The sequence below is a fragment of the Python bivittatus genome, unplaced genomic scaffold (assembly GCF_059951505.1).
Source record: "Python bivittatus isolate LINGU-HERP-01145 unplaced genomic scaffold, Pbiv_v1 ctg000580_np1212, whole genome shotgun sequence".
In the NCBI taxonomy this organism is placed as follows: Eukaryota; Metazoa; Chordata; class Lepidosauria; order Squamata; family Pythonidae; genus Python; species Python bivittatus.
In genome coordinates, this window is record NW_028277087.1 from 8,683,627 (window position 1) to 8,703,326 (window position 19,700).

Sequence of the window (19,700 nt, forward strand, 5' to 3'; positions counted from 1 at the left end):
AAACCAAGATTACCAAGATGTTTTGAGGCTGAAGCTGATTTAACCCCAGCTCTGGACAAGTTGGACCTCAACTGGACCAGCAGCTGTGCCAGCTGGAGATGGTAGGAATGGTTACCTAGGACTCTAGGAGAAGACTAGAGTGCTTCTGGTCAGACTTAATTGCCCAGGGAGCCTGTTGGCGAAACATGGCAGGCTTGTAAACGAAGCTGCGCGTCCACACTGCAATTGCTGGAACTTCCGTCAGGAACAGATCCCTTGGGGCTTGCCGGAGAATCTCAGGAATGTGGAAGCCACCTGACCGGATGGTTTTGTGCTTCAGATCCTGTTTTGCAAATAATCTCAAACACTCATCCAACACTTGCAATTTCCAGCTAATAAGTATTTCATCTTCCAGATTATTCGTATGCGTCCTCAGGATTCCTTCTGTTCCCTCGATTTGTGTAGCATTGCTGATATATTTATGCCTGTAAGCATGAAGTGGTCCTTTTATGTTTTGGAAGGCAACTTTTTAATACTGGTCTTTTTTAAGTTGCAATAGTGCGCCAAGAAATCTGGTTGTGAAGTTCCAGTAGTGAACATTATACCTGCAGAGCTGAGTTTTACCTTATAGCCCTTCTTTGTTGCTTGCATTTTAGGAGGTAGACGTATGCGTAGGTATGTGTAGAAGCTTCATTTGGCTACTATGATTGCTAGCTATCATAGATTAATAACAATAACACGTTGCTGCATATAGTCTGTTGACTTTGACAACATCGGTAGATTTGGGCTTCATAAAAATATGTACCTTCATAGGCCAGATGAAAAATCCATCTAAACTTGATTAAAAGCAAGACCAAAGGAAGGAAACGTTCCTTCTCTGTTTACTTCGGAACAACTGGTATTCAGAGGTAGACTACTCCTGAGCATAGAGGTTCCCTACGCTATTAGCTGTTTTACACTTTATTGAGAGCTAAAGGTCACACCCAGCACTGGTTTTCCTCTCTTGTCATCTGCTTAGCTGTAGAAATCTCAGGGTTTGTATCGGGGCAGGGCAACTTTTAAATGCACAGTTAATTGGTGGAAAGATAATTGCTTTGTGACAGGCTAATGAGAAACTGCTTGATGCAGAGGACTGAAAAGCAAAGCAAGACAAAACTGAAGCAGGGCAGAAAGAAAGTGTTTCTCTCTTTCATAACTGTAAAACTTTCCACTTCTCTATTTCAGCAGCGCCATTCAGTCCATTTTGTTTTATACCTACCCAGGTGATGGGTCTTTGAAGACCTGGCTGCGAGTTTTGCTCTCTCCTTATTTATTTTTTTCATTTATTTTAGGAAACAGTTTACCATTCTTTATGTGTAATTGTTTGTATGTATTTATTTTTTTAATTGTTGTACACTGCCCAGAGTCACCTTGTGTGAGATGGGTGGCTATATAAATATGATAAATAAATAAATAGATCATATTTATATGGCCCTTCCCCCTTTCTTGAAGGCTCTTGTTCACATTATCATCTGAGCCTGAGGTGGCTGTCTGGGAAATGCGCGCAGTGAAGAAGGCTCTCCTTGGGATGATCATGACAGGCAGTTACTCACCAGGATGACTCTGGATGAGGAATGCCAGTATCCACCTGTGGCTAGAGGTGAGGGAGGACCACGTTTGACCCAAATGACCAAATCTTGTTCTTCCCCAGCTGCATCCCTGACATGTCTGGAAAAAACAGAAAGAGCAAAAGGAAGATGTTAGAGCAGAAAAAATCCTACAGCCTGGAGGAATTTGTCGCCGAGAGGCCCCCAAACGAACACAATGCACTTTTGACTCGGTGAGTCTGGGCATAGGGCAGCCTTTCCCAAGAAGATTCCTGCTGGATGAATCAGATGATAACACCCGTGGATGTCAGCCACTCTGTTCTGGCTGGGGAAAATGGGTGTTGTAGTCCAGCAGTGGGTTATCGTGGGGAGGAAAGGTAGGATAAGTAGCGTGAACCTGAAATAGTTTGGAGAAATCAAAGTCTCTGACGGTTCACACTAATAACCAAGTTATTAGATTAACCCATCTTCTGGATTTATGCGATACTCAACATATACTAACCAAAAGGCTTGAGTTCACAGTCAGGGTAAACCAAGAAAAACTAACCAAGGCTAAAACCAGCCAAGCTTAGTGTGCTATGTGAGTGGAACCACTGGAGTTGCAACTGACCCATTGAAAGGTCTTGTGTGAACAAGGCTGGTTTGTTGAAACCTGCTTTAAACTTTCCAAACTTTGGGATTGTTCTGAAGGATTAGGGATTTAATAAGTAAGTGAATATAAATTGATCCATTTGGTTTCTACCTCCTTTTAGATCCAAAACGTATGATGCATCTGTTTCCAAAGAGGCTGAGAAGGAAGCTGCTTCTGTCCAGGCCAGGACCTCTGTCTCTGATGTAAGTTGGGGTAGGTGAGATGAGATACCATAAGCTCCAGCTACTCCAGTTTCCTAGGGCCAGCCCCAATGATATTGTAACTGTCCTGATTCTGCCCTAGCTTAGAAGCTTTGATTTCCCTGCCCAGATTTTCTGATCCATGCAGGCCCGTTTTGTGCATCTGGAATGGAGGATAGAGGCTGGACCTGGATTGGCTGGCAGCTTTCTCGGCCTGATGGGGGGGGGGGGCATTCAAGATGCTACAATTTTAAGTCTTGGGGACTTATCTAGTGCCATTCAGGGGCAGCCCCAGCTCCCCACTGAATTATTTCTGGTTTGCTTATTTGGAAGAACCTACCTTTTACCTAGAGCTGACCTACATAGTACCTAACAGGCAGCTATCCTTAGATTTGTTTTCAGTGCTAGAGTAAACTTGCAATGGCCTTATTCCCCTGGAGACCTTCATGGCCTTGGAGTTTTAATCCCTTTCCACTAGATGGCTGCAAAAAGATACCCAAGAGTCTAACTCTTTGCTGCCACTTCGTGGACATTTTGGATTTTGGTGGCTCTAATGAAGCCTTGCTTTCCACATGCATTGTTTCAGTAGAGCTGCTATACTTTGCAGGTTGCTTGTGGCAAACACAGTTGCAAAAGCTGTTGCGAGCTCTCTGCTTAGTGGGGTCTCTAGCTTTGACCCAGGGTTTCTCAGACTTGGCCACTATAAGATGGGTGGACTTCAACTCCCAGAATTCCCCAGCCAGAATTCTGGCTTCCTTTCCCTTTGGCTCTTGCTGAATTTTGCAAAATTTACAAATCACTTGACAGATAGTATTTGTTTTGGTTTGCTTTTTTAAAAGTTGAGCTCTAAAAATTTAATTGCTTCCCCCCTGCCCCCAGCTGATGAAGCATGCCATGAATTTCCGCCGTGTCTTTAAAGGTGTCTCTGAAGAGGAGGAACTCCTGGAAAGTAAGTGATTCTTGCAGTATGCCATTCCATCTCCATGGCTCCTAAGCCCCTTGTATCAGGAACGGGGCTATAAGTCACGATGGATTGACTCCTCAAGAACTGTTTCATCCAATCTTCAGGGACATTCATAGAACAATGGCAGAAGATCTCCTTTGCATGTGGAAGGTGTGCATGTCAGAAGGGGAGGCAGTGATGTAAAATGGGAGGGGCTGTTTTCCAGGTCTGTGTTTCTTGTTTTTTATCAGGATGGGACAGTATGAAGTGTGGATCTCTGCTTTTTTTAAATTTACATTAATCCAAATTAAATCTTTCCCTCTAGCAAAAATCTTAACCTTTTCAGGTAGCAGATACTGTCATGGCAGTTTTTCAGGCATTAAAAAACTATACTGTAAACCATTTTTTAAAAAATGCACTGCCTGAGATCTCCCTGTAGAACACAGCAGTCTCATAAGTTCTCAGCTTTTTTACTTTTACAGTTTTAAAAAAGGTAACCATTTTCAAAGCTTATATTTAATGCCTTTGGAAATAAATAGATGATATTTAGTGATGTGGCAAGTGCGCCGCAGTGCTGACTCTCTCGTGATAGTTTTCATCGGTTTCCCACATCAAAATGATGGAAGGTTGCTCATGGTTTCTTCACCCCTGATGTGGGCTTTAAAAAATCAGTCTTTTTTATCCTGGCTACCAATCGATTGGAGGATACAAAGTCCCTGCCCTTCTGTTGGCTCATTGTTTGTGTCCCGAAAGTAAAACTCTTATTAATGTATCTTTGAAACACGTTGTACATCACAGCACATTCCTAATTAATTTTAGGAAAGCAGCCAGGAAAGAGAATGGAAAATAGAGTTAGAAGAACAGGTTGGAGCCTATGTCATGGATTTTAGATTGAAGCAATCATTACACAGATGGAATATAATGTCTTGGTAGGTCCCCCCAGGCTAGGGCAGTTTCCTGTGCTCCTGAATTCCCCACCATCCCCACTAATCCCTGTTTCCTCATCTTGTTTTGCAGCATTTTCATGTGCCTGGCAACGGGAGATGCCTTATTATGGCCGCCTGTACATCTCTTACAATCATATCTGCTTCTACTGCAGCGTGCTTCGACGGGAAGTGAAGGTGGGGCCTTCTTGCTTTAGCAGCTTAACAGTAGTAGGCCTGCTTCAAAATTTGAAGCTGATATTTCAGATTTGTTGTGGTGTTTGGATCCTAGTTGGCCACCATATTGTCTCTTTACTTCAGAGGCTCCCATCAGTGGCAAACGTAATGTATCACATACAACCTCACACTTAAAGAGATTCAAGATGATTATTTGGTATTTAAAAGAATAATCTTGAAATGTCAACTAAATAATTGTGCTGGGGTGGGTGGCATAGTGCTATTCATTGAATTTTCTTATTGATTTATTGTTTATACGTTATCTTTTTCTGAGGGCTTAAGGCAGTGTATGTGAGGATTTTTCCCAATTTTATTCCCAACAGTGACCCTGTGACAGAGGTTGGGTTGAGAGATAGTGACTGGCCTAAATCACTCAGTACAGGTAGTCCTCAGTTTACAACGGCAGTTGGGATCAGAATTGCTGTTGCTAAGCAAAATGGTCATAAAGTACAACAACACACTTAGCAACAGCAGTTCCAGCAGTCCCAGTTGCCGTTGTTAAGCAAGGACCTCACGTGACCATGACTTCCAACTTCCTGCCGGCTTCCCCATTGACTTTGCTTGTGGGAAGCCAGCAAGGAACATCAGAAATCGCAATCACATAACTGCGGGGACGCTGCAATGGCCAGAACTCTGAGGACTGGTTGTAAGTACCCTTGTTCAGTGCTGTTTTAACTTTGAACGGTTGCTGAACAAATGGACGTAATCTGAGGATGACCTGTAGCTGGGTTTGAACAAAAGCATAACTTTTTAATTTAACCATCTTGGGGGTTTAACTCACCCATTTTGGGGGATCAATGGCTATTACACTTGATGGCAGCGTTTCTGCGTCGGGAGACCATCTGTTGGGAGACTAGTGGGCTTCCTTGTGTAGTTAGTGGGCACTGTGAGAACAGACAGCTGGACTAGATGGGTCAGGTCCAATCCAGCAGGGCACTGCTTATGTTCTTGTGTTCTACTATTAACTGGGCTCACATGAGACATTCAGATTAGTTAAAAATTTAAAACTGCATTTGCATGTTAAACTTGGTAAGTGTTAAGATTCTTGCTTGCTTGTTCAGCATGTTGTGAGAACCTAGAACATGAGTTCATTCAGTACCATTTAAGTATGTTGTGTGGATGTAGTCATTAATACAGGCATAGCACATTAAGCAATTAAGAGAACTAACCTATGTTAAAATTAACTCCTCCTTCATGTGGGTTGCAGATTCCACCCTTGTTAAAGATCCAACCAGCCACAGAATTTCCAGACTGGGGGAGACTTAATCCTGGCCCCCACTCCATCCCTGTCACTGCTGTACTCTACTGGCTCCCTACATGGCCACTATGGCTTTGTCCAGTGTGTAAACTCAATCACCGTCACTTTCCCCAGTGTCTCATCAGGAACAATGAAAAGCCAATCTATGCCTGACTTCCTTGTTCCTCCTATTTTCTCTGGCCAGGTTATCATTCCAGTGCCAACCATCAGGATCCTAAAGAAGGCCAACACAGTCTTGTTAGTACCCAATGCCATCTGCATCCGTACAACTGAAGGAGAGAAGGTAAGAGACCCTTAGTAGCAAGGTTACCTTGTCCGAAGTCCTCAGATATGCCTCAGCTAAGGACCAGACAGACCTAGCAGCAGCTGTGGGTCAGGCCTACTTTGGAAGGGAAAATTCAGTGCTGTCTGGTCTTGGACCAAAAGTTGCTGAGACAGGGAACTTGTTTTTTCCCAGGTCAGACTATTTCCCCAGACTATTTCCCTCAGGGCCTGCTGCGTAAAACAGAGGGTCCCCCCATCCCCATCCGAAGGGAGAGAGGAAACAAATTGCGCGGTCTCTGACTGGGTGTTGTGCTGCAGCGTAATGTTTGTGCTCCACTCTCTGTTGCAGTTTGTGTTTGGATCCATCCGGTCACGAGAAAGTGCCTACCAGCTCCTGCGCTCTGTTTGTAAACATCTCCAGGTAATTAAGCTCCAGACTGGAAATGTTGCTGCATAGCTGTCCCAGATTATTTTTTCAATCCTCACCCACGCATCCCCACCCATCTAATCTCAATAGGCTTGGGGCCATCAAGTGTGGTTTAATTGGTTTCCCTGCACGTTGCAGAAAGTTGGATTCCATGATCTTTGTGGTCCCTTCTCACTTCACAGTTCTGTGATTCTGTGATTCGGGTCCAGTTACTTTAGCCAGAACTAGCCCTGCTGTTCGGCACAGCAAGGGATCTGCTTTTTCAGCCGGTTTTGCCAATTATTGATTATTCTATTTATTATTCTAGCATTTTTAATAGTTCACACAGAGATGCTTGTGGCGATTTTTGCCTTGGTTTTCAAAATCCTGAGGCGGTCTTGGGTGCTGTAGGGAGACATTTTTAATGCCCCAAGAAGCAAAACCAAATGGTTGCTTCTGATATCTCCTTCACCCCATTTGTGGGGCCACACTAATCTTTCCTCTTTCTCCTTGCACTGCTTGTAGGACAGCAGTCAGAACACCAACCCAACTGCACCTTCCATCAGCTCAGAGCGTCTCCTGAAGGTACCCCTGGGGAGCACTTCTGTGAGTGTGTATATGTGGAATACACATGTATGTATGTATGAGGGAATACACAGGGAAGTGGCAAATAATGTAAACATCCTCTTTCACACAGTTTTGTTATTAGGAAATAAATGGTCACGCTCATAACGCTTTGTGCAAATCAGGGATGGAGAACCACTGTTCTTTCAAGGGCCCCATTGCTTCCAAATTATCTCTTAGGCACTGCATGCCAAGGATGGTGGTGCTGGAATCAAAAGCAGGTGGTGCCTCCTGTTCTCCTTATTCCTGACCCACTTTTTCCTCCCTGGTTCACCCCCTGTTCTCCCTCTTTTGTTTTCTGATTTTGATACCACCTTCTCTCTGTCCCAAGCAGCAGGCTGAAGGGGGAGAGATAAATAGCTCTTTCTGTGGCATCTGCAGGGTCTCACTGCTTTCACCCAAATGACAAAAGCAGCACGGTGGTGTTGCGTCACAAATTCTGCCCCTCTTGGTTTGTGTGCAGTGTTGTGATGTGTGAGGCAGGGCCTGCCTTTGTCAGTCTGAGCACATCTTGTCTTCCCCCCCGCCCCCCGCTCTGCTCATCCCAGCAGATTACCAAAAGTGGGATTAATCACTGATAAACCTAGTTCCTACATCATGGTTAACTCTTTCAACCAGTGACACAGTAAAATCTGCTTGCCGGTGGTTCTGCAGTACACGAGTACTCTAACTGTACTTTATGTATACGATCTTTTTATATAGTTTGACTTTTTAACTAATTAATATAGATATTTATATTTTTAACTGTTTTCAGGTTTTACTTTAATTGGGAGTCACCCTCTGGGGGAGATGGGTGCATACAAATTTAATAAATAAATAAATAAAATAAAAATAAATAAACTGCACCCCAAATGACCATTTGGGGACTACAAAGCCCCCCCCTCCCCCAGTACTTTATGTCTCATGAGCCTTTGCCCAGGAAAATACTGTCAAGGCTTCATGATGTAAGTAGTCCGTTCCCCATTGGCCAGGAGCAGAAGGCGTGGCTCAGCCATTGCAGCCAATCAGTGTTTGGGAGATGTGTTCTGTACTTCTCAGAAAGTTCTGCTCTTTCTCTTCAGCTCATTTTCTTGGAGGACTAAGTATGCAAAAAACAAACAAAAAAACAAACCAATAATTACATTACAAAAAACCCCCCTCATTTCACGACTGTATGGAGTTAGTTTTAGCCTATGCATGACTGGGTCTGTTTGGGGTTAGATTTACCCCAGGGTCCATTGGAGTTGGGTGGCCAATAAATTTGAATTTAAAAAATAAATAAATAAAAATACCTCCTAAAAGTTAATGCAGTATAATGTAACGTAAATGTAAATGATCCAGTTTAGTTGCCTGGATCAATTGGAGGTCCCAAGATACTGTAATCCTTAGCCACTGAATCAGTTAAGTGTCTCACAAGAACAAGGTGCTAACCAAACATACTTAACAAAAGCAGCTGAGATCCCCTGGGTAATACAAATCTGCTAACCAGGGTTGTCAGTGGTGGAGGTGAATGGGTGCATATAACTAAATGAGTGTTGCACCATTGCAAACAGTCATTTTGACAAAGTGGTTAGATTTTGTGGCTACCTCTGCTGCTAACCCAGTTGTTGCAAGAAGAGGCATCGGGGCAATTTTAATCCAAACTCTACAGGAGTTGAAAATGGAAGAGGCTCCTTTAGAACTTTCACGGCCAAGGCCGGGAAGCCCAGGCTGTGAGCCCCTGGAGGCTAACAGCTATGTCTCGCAAAGCAAAAGTTGCTTGGCTGCAACATCTAAGCCAGTATTTCTCAACCTTGGCAATTTTAAGACATGTGGACTTCAACTCCCAGAATTCTGATCTAAACTATTCCCAATCTGTCCTTCTGCCTGGTAGTGGGAAAAGGACAGTTGATCTAAGGAAGCCTTCCTACTAGTTTCCTAGCACAAGGGCTCATGGGATACAATGCAGGAAGTAGGCACTCTTTATTTTCCCAAATAGCGATCCTTTTAATCTGACAGATCTAAAAGATCAGGCTAAATGGAGTGAACCAAGTCAGAGTGAAGGGAGAATGTTTCTTGAGAATATTACAAGGGCAAAATCAGGGTGTTTTTTTTATTATTATTATTTTTTAAAAGCACTCCACCAAGGTCTGTCTTACCTGGGCTGCAAAGCTCTAGGTGGCCATGGGATGGCAGCAAAGGGTTAAGAGATTTCTGTACAACTTTGCTTCCATCTAGTGGTCTAGATTCTTCAAGCCCAAATGTGATACGATAACCCCACCATCAAATTGGTTCATCTGTAGTACAGATATTCCCAGTACAGTCCAATCTTAGAGTGAAATGCTTCTGGATTATTCTGAATACTCTACAAAAGTCTTCCCCCACCCAATCCTCATTGTTCTTTCTTTGTAGATCTCTAAGGAATCAGATGCAAATCTCAACTTTCCAAAGAAAACAGGTGAGATTTGGGTTTTCTATTTGCTATGCTTTATTTCAGAGTGAATAAATACAGGGGAAGGAATGGCAGACTGCTTCCATCCAAAGGCCAGATCCCCTTTCTAAGCTCCTCTCAGTAGCTGTGTTGGACACGCCTGTGTCTGGCAGAAGCCACTCCTTGCCTTTCTCAAGAACAAGGATCTGTGCATCCAGGAGGGGATGAGAACAGTAATACTACCAAGTTAAAGACAAAGGATCTCCAAGTAGAACAGCAAGCATCTGTTAATAAAAGGAATACAGATTAGGACTATATATTTGAATGAAAACATAAGCATTCTTGAAGAAAGATAGGTAAAGACTACATGGACACATGTAATTTTCTCGGAATGGGGCAGAAGAGGTCCGCAATTGCTTTTTTTCAGGATGGTTTTTCAGTTTCCTAATCAAACTTAAATGCCCCCCTTCCTTAAACTCCCCTCTGAGGACTAACTAGGTCCCATTTGGTTTAGCTTTCTCAAGACAGCCCTTGTCTGGTCTGAATGGATACCTTGCAGAGAGGTTTTGAAATGAGGTGTAAAGACCCACAAAGATGACCTTGGAGAAAGTATGCAAAGTTCCTTATCAGAGTGTGAACTCAGCCTGGGAAAACAAGACAGTGTGTGAGAAAGAAATTTAAGGTTGCCTGTTTGTCTCTCTTTAGTATAAGAGGGAAGGAAGGAGAAAAGCTCTCAGGCTTTCAAGATTCTATTGTTATGGCCAATATCAATAACATAGAGTTTCAGTATTTCTTATGGAGTCTGTTCCCTGATCTGGGCACCTGGAAGGGCTGACATGAGGCCACCAGCCACATATGACTGAGGATTGCAGGATATAATACCCCTGCTTCGTGAGGTGAGCTGATTCCCATAGGCTTCCAGGTGCAATGCAAGGTGCTGGTTACCCCCCTGAAAAACTCTTCATGGCTAGGCCTGGGTTATTTGTGGGACTACCTGTCTCCAATCATCTCTGCTTGTCCCACAAGATCTGAGAGGGTGGATATGCTCAGGGTCCCTTCTTTAATCTGATTGAAGTAGTTGCATCTTGATCAGCAAATCTCGCCACAATTTGGAGCACGTATACATCTAGCCATAGTGCCTCTGTTCCCATATTGGGTGCTCATGAGAGCTGTACTGGAGTATAGAAGGTGATTGTTTTTTTCCCTCCACTGGGCATGTGTCCCTGCCCTGCTTGGTGAAGATTTGCAGGCATCAAATTCCCAGCACCTCCCCCCTTTTTAATTGATTGATGGTGCCATCAAATTGGCATCAGCAGCCACACAGATAGATTTTCTCCATGATGATCTGTCCCTAACTAGGTCTTCAGGTCTTCCAACAGTGGACCCATCGCCACTGCAATTGAGTCCATCTACTTTGGTGCTGGTTTCTTTTTCCTTCCACCTTTCCCAGCACTACAGGCTCCTGGGAGTTCACATTATGCTAAGAGATCTAGGTCTTAGTATAATGTGTACAAAATGCGATAATTTGAGTCTGGTCATTTGTGCCTTGGTTGAGAACTCTAGACTGGTTTGTTCTGTGCTCCCTTTGTTTCTTTCCTTGGTCGTCCATGGTATTCTCAGGAGTCTTCTCCAACCCCAAAGTTCAAATGCATCGATACTTTCTCTATTCTGTTTCTTCCAAGTCCAACTTTTGCTCCCATAGATTGTCACAGGGAAACCATTGCCTGCACAGTTTTGATCTTTGTAGGTATGGACATGTCATGGCATCTGATATCTTTTCCAAGGCCTTCATTGCTGCCTACCAAATGCTAGTCCGCAGCACATATCTTGAGTGTTGGTCCCTTTACTGCTGATCAGTGATCCTAGAAAACAAACTATCCACCACTTCAGTATTTTCATTGTCAGTTCTCAGGCTGTCTCAGGACATGGGTTTTCTTCTTCTTTTACAGATGTGGCAGAGAGGATCCAGATACCAGATGAAGCATCTTGCAAGCAGCAACAGCAAGTGGCAACACAGCAAAGTAAGTAAGATCCTTTCAATTTTGAGAGTTATTGGTGCGTAGGCAAAAAGTAGGTCTGGATTTCCCAGTACAGGGGACAATATTTGGGAAGAGAACATTCCTTTAAGAAAAATCTACCTCCAAGACCTGCAGAGGGTATAGTGGTGACTGAATGATGTCAGTGATAGGGGTGGGGCTAAACTGGGGGCAAGAGCAAAAGAAATGGGTTAATTCTAGTAAATCAGGTGGCACAGAACTTCTTGTAATCAATAAGAGAAATAAATAAGTCGAATGAAGATGGAAGATGCCTATCTTAACTTTTATTTTAAAACAAAAAGATTGGCCCACCAAAAATCAGTGGTTTGCTATAAAATTTCAGCGACACCATCTTGGGAGATCCAGTTGCTGTAAAAACAGATCAGGGTTGCCATAGATTGACAAGTTTTTCTGACCCACGGCAGTTTGAACAATAATAACAGTGGGGGGGGAAATACCAGGGCATCACTGCCTTTAAATTAGTAACAGCAGAAGAACTGTGAATTGTAATAATTATGTAGATATACTTTGCTCAATTCATTCCTCTTGGGGTATTTAGCTCTGTTCCTTTTCAACCCGCTTGCTGGGGGTTGTCTTCCAAAAAACTGGATAAAATTTCCCAGTCATCCTGGCATTGCTGTTGATCTAATAAACAAGGACTTGGTTATCTTTGTCACCCTCTTCTAATGAACTTTTCTTTGACAGAGGCATTGCAGACTACGGAATCGTTAAGAAGCTGGAGTACTCAACTGTGCCGTCTCAACACCATTATTATTATCTACCTCTTCTTGTGAGTGAACCTTAAAACCCTGGAGTTGGAAGGGGCTGTGGGGCCATCTAGCCCAACCATCTGCTCGGTGCAGAAATCCAAATTACTGTATCCCAAACAGAAAACTGCCTAACCTCTTTCTGAACACCCAGCAAACAAAAATTCATCACTTTCTGCCTAATATGTTCAACTGTTGAAGCGTTTTACAATTAGGAAGCATTTAGTAACATTCAGCTGGAATCTGTTTCCCTGTAATTTAAAACTGGCCTTTGGAATGCTAGGAACAGATCCCCAGACATTATTTCCTATTTTTAAAAAATCTGATTTGTGGGTTACGATGAAGGAAAACTGTTTCAGTTGCTCTAGTCACGGTTATTCAAGCTGTTTTAGAAACTGGATCTTGTACCTCCTTAGAAGTCATTACTTGTCAGGCCTAGCCCAAGGAACTCCAAGAGACAATGCCAATTCAGTCCAGCTATGTTTATTAGCTACAACCTCTAGCAAGAATCTTCCCAGACTAAAACCCCAGTTCCCAAAGTCCTCCAGCCACAACAGTGTGAATTCCTCAGGGAGGTGCCAGTCTCATCCTCTTGTTCCTCCCACGTGGTTCTGGTGAGCTAAGAAAATGTTTATCTCCCTGAGCTTGGCCTTCATAATTCCATTCCATCACATTACTACAGCTTTCAGGGCTGAGCTAGGAATATCCTCAGATGTCACTTCTTTTCCCAATGCTGACTTTTTAATATGATTTGTTTACATTTTTGCATATCCCATAGGGTCGTTCTCTTACTTTGTTCTTCGGGCTACATCGGTCTGCGTATTATCCAGCTGGAAGAACAGCTGACCTCCATGGGGGCATGGCCTGAACCGGACCTCCAGCACCAGTGAGTGTTTTGTTTCTTAATTTGTACAGAGATAGGCAACATTGTATACAGTATAACACCACCAAACTAAAAATCTGCAACGATGACTAAGAAACAAGAAATGGAATGAGGCAAATCGCGTATCTAATACAAAAGCGTCATTCCTTCTGTAAAAGGAATATTCGCCATTTCAAAGATTCCTTAGAACGGCCAGTTTGGTATAGTGATTAAGGCACCAGACCAGAATCCGGGAGACCGTGAGTTCTAGTGCTGATTTGGGCATGGAAGCCAGCTGGGTGATTTTGCCAGCCCCTCTCTCTCAGCTCCAAGAAGGAGGCAATGGCAAATCACTTCCAAAAATTTTGCCAAGAAAATTGCAGGGACTAGTCCAGGAAGTTGCCGGGGACAACACTGACATGAAGACATCCCCCCCCAAAAATCCTCAGAGATCATCTACTCAACCCCATGTTTGATGCAGAATCTGCTAAACCTTTTCCTGCTAATTCTACCTCTGTCTGAGGGCTTCCAGTGAAGAGGAGGATATCATTTCATAAGGCAAACAATTCCACTCCTAGTTTTGTGTCATCTGTAAATAATCATTCCTTTAATCTCATTATTCAGAGCATTAACAAATACACTGGAACAGCACAAGACCTAGGACAGAATCTGTGGCATTTCTCTTAAGACATCTGATGTGCTCCAATCTCATGTGGAGCCATTTATGTCTACTCTCTGGGTGTGGGCATTAACCAGTTATGAATCAGTTGGATCCTCTAGCCTATATTTTACCATTTTATTAATCAGAGCATCCTGGGACACTTTGCTAAATGCTTTACGGAAGTCAAGGTATACTGTGCCCCTAGCATTCTCCCTATTAAGCTAATATTATGTCAGAAGAGGAAAGAAGATTAATCCAGCATAACTTGTTTGTGACAAACCCGTGCTGGCTCTTGTTAATTGCTGCATTCCTCTCCAGATGCTCACAAATATCCTCGTCTAGCATAGATGTCATGTTTATAGGTCTGTAATTTCCCCAGTCCTCCACCTTTCTTAGTTTGAAGCCAGGAGCAACATTTGTGCTCCTCCAGTCTTCTAGCATGTTGCCAGTCTATCAGAGATTACAGTTAGCAGTTCAGTGATTGCCTTCACCAGTTCCTTCTGTTCCCTAGGCGATTTTTGGTTAGAAACTTGATGATTCTGGGTTTCTGAATTTATGCGTACTGTCTGCAATCCCAGAAGCCGTTCTGAAATAGCTCTTTGTGTTAACAGAAAGATGCTGCTACTGCTTACTCTCCCTTCCTTTCTTTAATTGTTGAATGATTTCCTCAAAGAAAATAAGAAAGTTAATTCTTCATTTAAAGAAATCAGATCCCCATGAGTTGTATGGGGGGTAACTCCTTCCCTTAGGTACCTTCATGGCTACAAAACTATTTTCTGTCGCCTTCAGCTAGATCTTTCTCGTTGTGTAACTGTTGGCAGAGAGTCATCTTTCCTCTGGTTTATGTAGCACAGAGAGAGATAGACCTGGAATGAGGACTATCTGCATCTTACATAAACTTGGCAGAGGAGAACAAAACCATCCTCCCTTATCTCGAAATCTGCCTCTCTCTGTCAGCATCTGTCTCCCACGTAAGAGCAGATGTGGACTGATCTTTATCCTTAAGTCATTTCTACTGTTAAAGGTTCTTCTCAGTGGGTTCATACCCCTATTCCTACCTAGATCTGAGGCATGTATACTCAGAAGTAAGTCCCATGGAAGACAGCAGCTTTCTCCCAGTACTGAACAAATGTATAATTCTAAACTTCAACTCTTGACATTCCTCAGCACTGAAGATGCTGATCGAAGCTCCTGGTAGTTGGCCTTTAGCTAACATCTAGAGGGCCACTTCACAGACGGGACTGCAGTCCAAAGCTTACCAATGCAATCTTCATTGGCAGTTTGTCCTACTCTAGCAGAAGCAGAGAGTATTAGAATCATAGGGTTGGAAGGGACCTTGGAGGTCTTCTAGTCCAACCCCCGCCCAAGGCAGGAGTCCTCATATCATCTCGGACAAATGGTTGTCCAACCTTGTCTTGAAAACCTCCAGCAATGGAGCATTCACAACTCCAGGAGGCAAGCTAAGTTCCATGGTGTAATAGTTCTCACTGTCAGGAAATTCCTCCTTATTTCCAGGTTGGATCTCCATCTGATAGATTTCCACCCATTGCTTCTTGTCCTACCCTCAGAGGCCATGGAGAATAAATCGACGCCCAATTCCCTGTGGCAGCCCTTCAAGTACTGGAAAACTGCGATCATGTGTCCCCTCAGTCTTCTCTTTGTTAAGCTAAGCGTACCTAGTTTCTTTAGCTGTTCTTCATAGGATTTAGCCTCCAGACCTCTTATCATCTTTGTTGCTCTTCTCTGCCCTCTTCCTAGGGCCTCAGTATCTTTTCTGTATTGTGGCGACCAGAACTGGGCACAGTATTCCAAATGTGGCCTCACCAGTGCAGTGTAGAGCGATACTATCACTTCCCTTGATCTTGATAATTAATATATAAATATATTAACATTAACTATTTCAAGGAAGGACATCAGGGGCATCCATGGGGGGGGGGAGGTTTCAAAAAAGTCAAGGTGGTAGCTGTGACTGCCTGACTTAAATGCACCCCTTTTGTATGATACATGTAAAAAGGGGTGGGCCTTTGACTGTGTTGTTGTGGTTGCCATCTTGACTTTTTTTAGCCCTCTCCCCCTTGGATGCCCCTGAGAGGTATACAACTGTTTTGGGATCAAGGGCCAGACTTGGGATTTGAGTAGCACTGGGGAGGGTATCCTACAAAAAATTGGGCTGGGATGTTATATACATTTAAACATATCTTAAAATGAAACAGCATTAATTGAATACGGTTAATTAGATTACTCCCCATGGATTTAATAACTTTTCGTGCATTCGATGTTACAGATAAGCGTAAATCTTTGGAGCAGTTCGGGGGGCAGGATTGTCTGGCTGCAGTTTGTGGAGCTGATTTAAAGAGCTAACCCCAAATGAGAGTTGACACACAAATGTTTAAGAGAATATTGATCTTTCAGCCCCACTAGATAGACCAGACCATGAAATCAACTCCACAAGATGGCAAAACCTACTTTTATTGAGTAGGGCTATAATAATAGCATCTTGCAAATCTGATTATGCTGTACCTCCTCCCCTTTCTTATAATTCAATAAATTAGGGAGTTGTCTGTCTGAGCTGCTTCCAAACATTATCTGGACATTCTGGACCTACGAAAGGGTTTAGCCCTTTTTACCTAGGCAAGAGAGCCTGCATATCTCCATCAGGGTCATCTTTCTTACTCTCTACATCAGTGTTTCTCAACCTTGGCAACTTTAAGATGGGTGGACTTCAACTCCCAGAATTCCCCAGCCAGCATGGCTGGCTGGGGAATTCTGGGAGTTGAAGTCCACCCATCTTAAAGTTGCCAAGGTTGAGAAACACTGCTCTACATGATCAGAATGAATGCTGACAGCCATCAGTCTATTACAGCTTTTCTCAGAAATGTGTGTAGGTTTGAAAAGATGCTTTGTAAGTCAGCCTTCTTCAACCTGGGGGCCCAAAATGGAAAATAAGGGAAACTAGGACATCAAAGGCTTTGAGTTGCCATCTCCACCAACCACCTTAAGGCAGAATTGCATCATAAAGAAAGAATGTGAAGGCTGACTCTTGGGCAATCTGACTTTTGTGCAGAAGTATCTGTTGGCACATGTACCACTTTCTCATTTTGCATGAGTCTATGCCACCTTCTCCCAATGCACAGTTGCCCCAGTGAGCGGGGAAGGACAGTCAAGCCACAACTTCAACATGCAATAGCTTGGCTATTTCTGAAAAAGGGGCTGTGGTCATTCTGTTTCACCTACCTTGCTAAAGCATCTAAGTTCTTCTAAATTTTTCTAAAAATCCGCTTAAGACTGTTTGGTGCCCATGCATAGGGCACATGCCCTTAGGCAACATCTCATTTTACAAGCATTAACAGGTAGAGTTGGAAAGATTAAAAGAGAGCAGAGAGCATCAAAGTTCTAGCCAATCCACCCTTCTTGGGATGTGCGTTTACCTGATCATGGAGAGACCTCTCCTTTCTACTACAGTCTTTCTTGCAGAAATAACAAAATACTGGGACAGGGAGGGCGTGGGGTGGGTACTATGAGTGAGGAGGGAGAACAATTATATCATTCATTTTTGAGCACTGTTTATATCCGGGGGGGGGGCAGGGAGGCAGAGATGTCTGGCTAGGTGATAGCACCTACTTGGCTGATCTCAAGAAGATTAAAAAGAGTCAAACCTGTTTAGGACTTGGATGGGAGATGGAAAAACACCCACAAAGATGATGATGGCCAACCATTTCTGTTCGGCTGCCAAGAAATTACAAGAGCAGTTGATAATGGAAATAAATAATGTGTGAGAATAAGTAGAATACTTAATTTGGTATATAATTCTGTATACTTATACAGAATACTGTAAGACAAGGAAATGTGATGTCCCCTTGTTTGATTAAAACATTTATGGATAAATGTATAATCAATGCTTGTGATTCATGACAGGTGTGTTGATTGGGGATGTACATGTGTGTTATTTTGTATGCTGTGTTGCTGGCTGAGAACCGAACTGGTTTGAAGTGAGTGCGTGATTGTATGATGTGCTGAGGACTGTGGATCTGAAAATTAATATCAAGGACAAAGGTAATTGTGTTTGATAGAGAAAATGCTATGAGAGATTGCAAATTATACAAAAATGGTGAAAAACTAGAGCAACTATATTAATTTCTGTCGTAGAAAATTGGGTGGAGAAATGTGAAGCCGTGTAAATGCTGGCAGAAGGATAATAGGCAATATATTGCAAGGAATGAATGCTTGTTTAAAGAAGCAGAACTGTTTGTGTATGAAAGTGTGCTTTTGCCCAGTGTTTTAGGTGTAAGCAAAAGTTCCATACATCGGGATGTAAGTTGAATGCTGTGGAAATAAATTGGCTAAGTGCATATGATAAAACAAAAGAGATAAGGATAAATGGGTGCTCAGTGAATATAGATTGAATACCAAAGGGAGTGCAGTGTTGAAGACATGTGTTAAGGTGGTTGGGCCATCTAGAAATAATAAATGATGGTTAGATTGCAAACCAACAACATGAAGGAAGAGTAAATGGGTGGAGAGGAAGGAGAAGATCAAGAAAGGTGTAGTTGGATGGAGCTGATGAGATCCTCAGAGAGAGATGAGAAAAAACAAAAAGCAAAGCATGAAGCAATGTATGGACACTTTAGGGAAGGAGAAACAGAAAATACACCCAACAGTAGCTTTGGACGGGCACCGCAAGGAGGAACCTTTCCATCTGGAAGTGCCTTCCAACTCCTTGGGGAAGTCCCTTTCACATGGTGGCTTAGAAAGTAAAGGTATTTTTTTTAATTTATCTTGTTAAAGAAGGAGCTTACAAAATCCACATTTTGCTCCTGGTTCTTTTAATGCTGTTGCTGTTGTTTCACGTTGGATGGTGCCAGCTTTTGGCACCATCTCTCACCTGTTAAGAAATGACTCAGGAATTGCAGGTCTTTTCTTCATGCCTTAGAGCAGGGTTTCTCAACCTTGGCAACTTCAAGACGTGTGGACTTCAACTCCCAGAATTCCCCAGACCCAGAGTTGAAGTCCACACATTTTCAAGTCGCCAAGGTTGAGAAACCCTGCCTTAGAGTCTAGACACCTTCTCCTGGTTCTTTTGTGGAAAAATTGCAACCTTCAAAGGATGTGGGTACTTCTTTTCCTCCCCTAATCATTACTCAAAAATAAAACAACAGCGAAGATAGTTTTTAAAAGTGCAAGTACTCATTTAGTGCTGTTGAAGATTGCTGGCGATGGTTGGCTAAAAGCATAATTTGAAACTGGTAGTTGGACCATAGGGAAAAATGGCTGGCATTGTAGATTTAACGACTGAGAGTCCATTTTGTTCTGTGGGTTGCTCATGGGGTTTAGAAGCAGCTTGGCATTATTTACACAACACATTTAACCGAATCACATGTGGTTAGTGCAGTGTGCAAATACCCTAATCCAATTAATTAGCTTTGGCAACTCACCCTGAGGGAGCTTAGTTTTTGCCCCAAATATCTGGGACTGAACTATGGGGCCAACTAGAACCAACCTGATTTACAAGGTTATTGCGGGGACAACTGCTCGTAGCCCCCCATTTTGGGGATGTAATGGAAGTTGAGGGTAGAAGTGACTGAGAAGTCTCCCTAACCCTAACCTGCACCCTCTCTGATTGCATTCAGGAAGAAACTGAAAATCAGGTTTCATAGAGTGTTGTAGCTTAGATCAATTTAATATATTGATTAATATATGAGCTTAATTGTAGCTGACCATCAATTTAATATATTGATTAATATATGAGCTTCTTTGCTTTAAAATTGAACCATGGTGGTTTTATATCATGTGATGAGTCTTTTTTTTTTTTTTTTAGTGCTGTGGAACATAGATGCAATAAAATAAATAAATAAATTTGCCTCCCCCCGCCATCAACCAGACCATTTGAACTACTTAACAGAAGTTCATTGTCCTTTCTCACCTCTGAGGTAGAAA

At 42.8% G+C, this 19,700-nt stretch overlaps 1 protein-coding gene across 6 annotated transcripts in view; it reads left to right on the forward strand.

Annotated features, from left to right (window-relative positions):
- The window catches only part of LOC103051997 (GRAM domain-containing protein 2A-like), a 41,803-nt gene that overhangs the window by 17,826 nt on the left and 4,277 nt on the right, over positions 1–19,700 (forward strand). For 5 of the 6 annotated variants that reach the window (XM_088149522.1, XM_088149520.1, XM_088149524.1 and 2 more), the window contains exons 2-12: positions 1,670–1,798; positions 2,318–2,399; positions 3,276–3,345; positions 4,357–4,460; positions 5,942–6,040; positions 6,371–6,442; positions 6,953–7,033; positions 9,422–9,467; positions 11,390–11,461; positions 12,182–12,266; positions 13,022–13,129. In XM_088149522.1, coding sequence (XP_088005648.1) covers positions 1,683–1,798; positions 2,318–2,399; positions 3,276–3,345; positions 4,357–4,460; positions 5,942–6,040; positions 6,371–6,442; positions 6,953–7,033; positions 9,422–9,467; positions 11,390–11,461; positions 12,182–12,266; positions 13,022–13,129 — 935 coding nt within the window. In that variant the 5' untranslated portion in view covers positions 1,670–1,682. The remainder of the gene's footprint in view (positions 1–1,669; positions 1,799–2,317; positions 2,400–3,275; positions 3,346–4,356; positions 4,461–5,941; positions 6,041–6,370; positions 6,443–6,952; positions 7,034–9,421; positions 9,468–11,389; positions 11,462–12,181; positions 12,267–13,021; positions 13,130–19,700) is intronic. The other variant, XM_088149521.1, reaches the window with a different exon arrangement.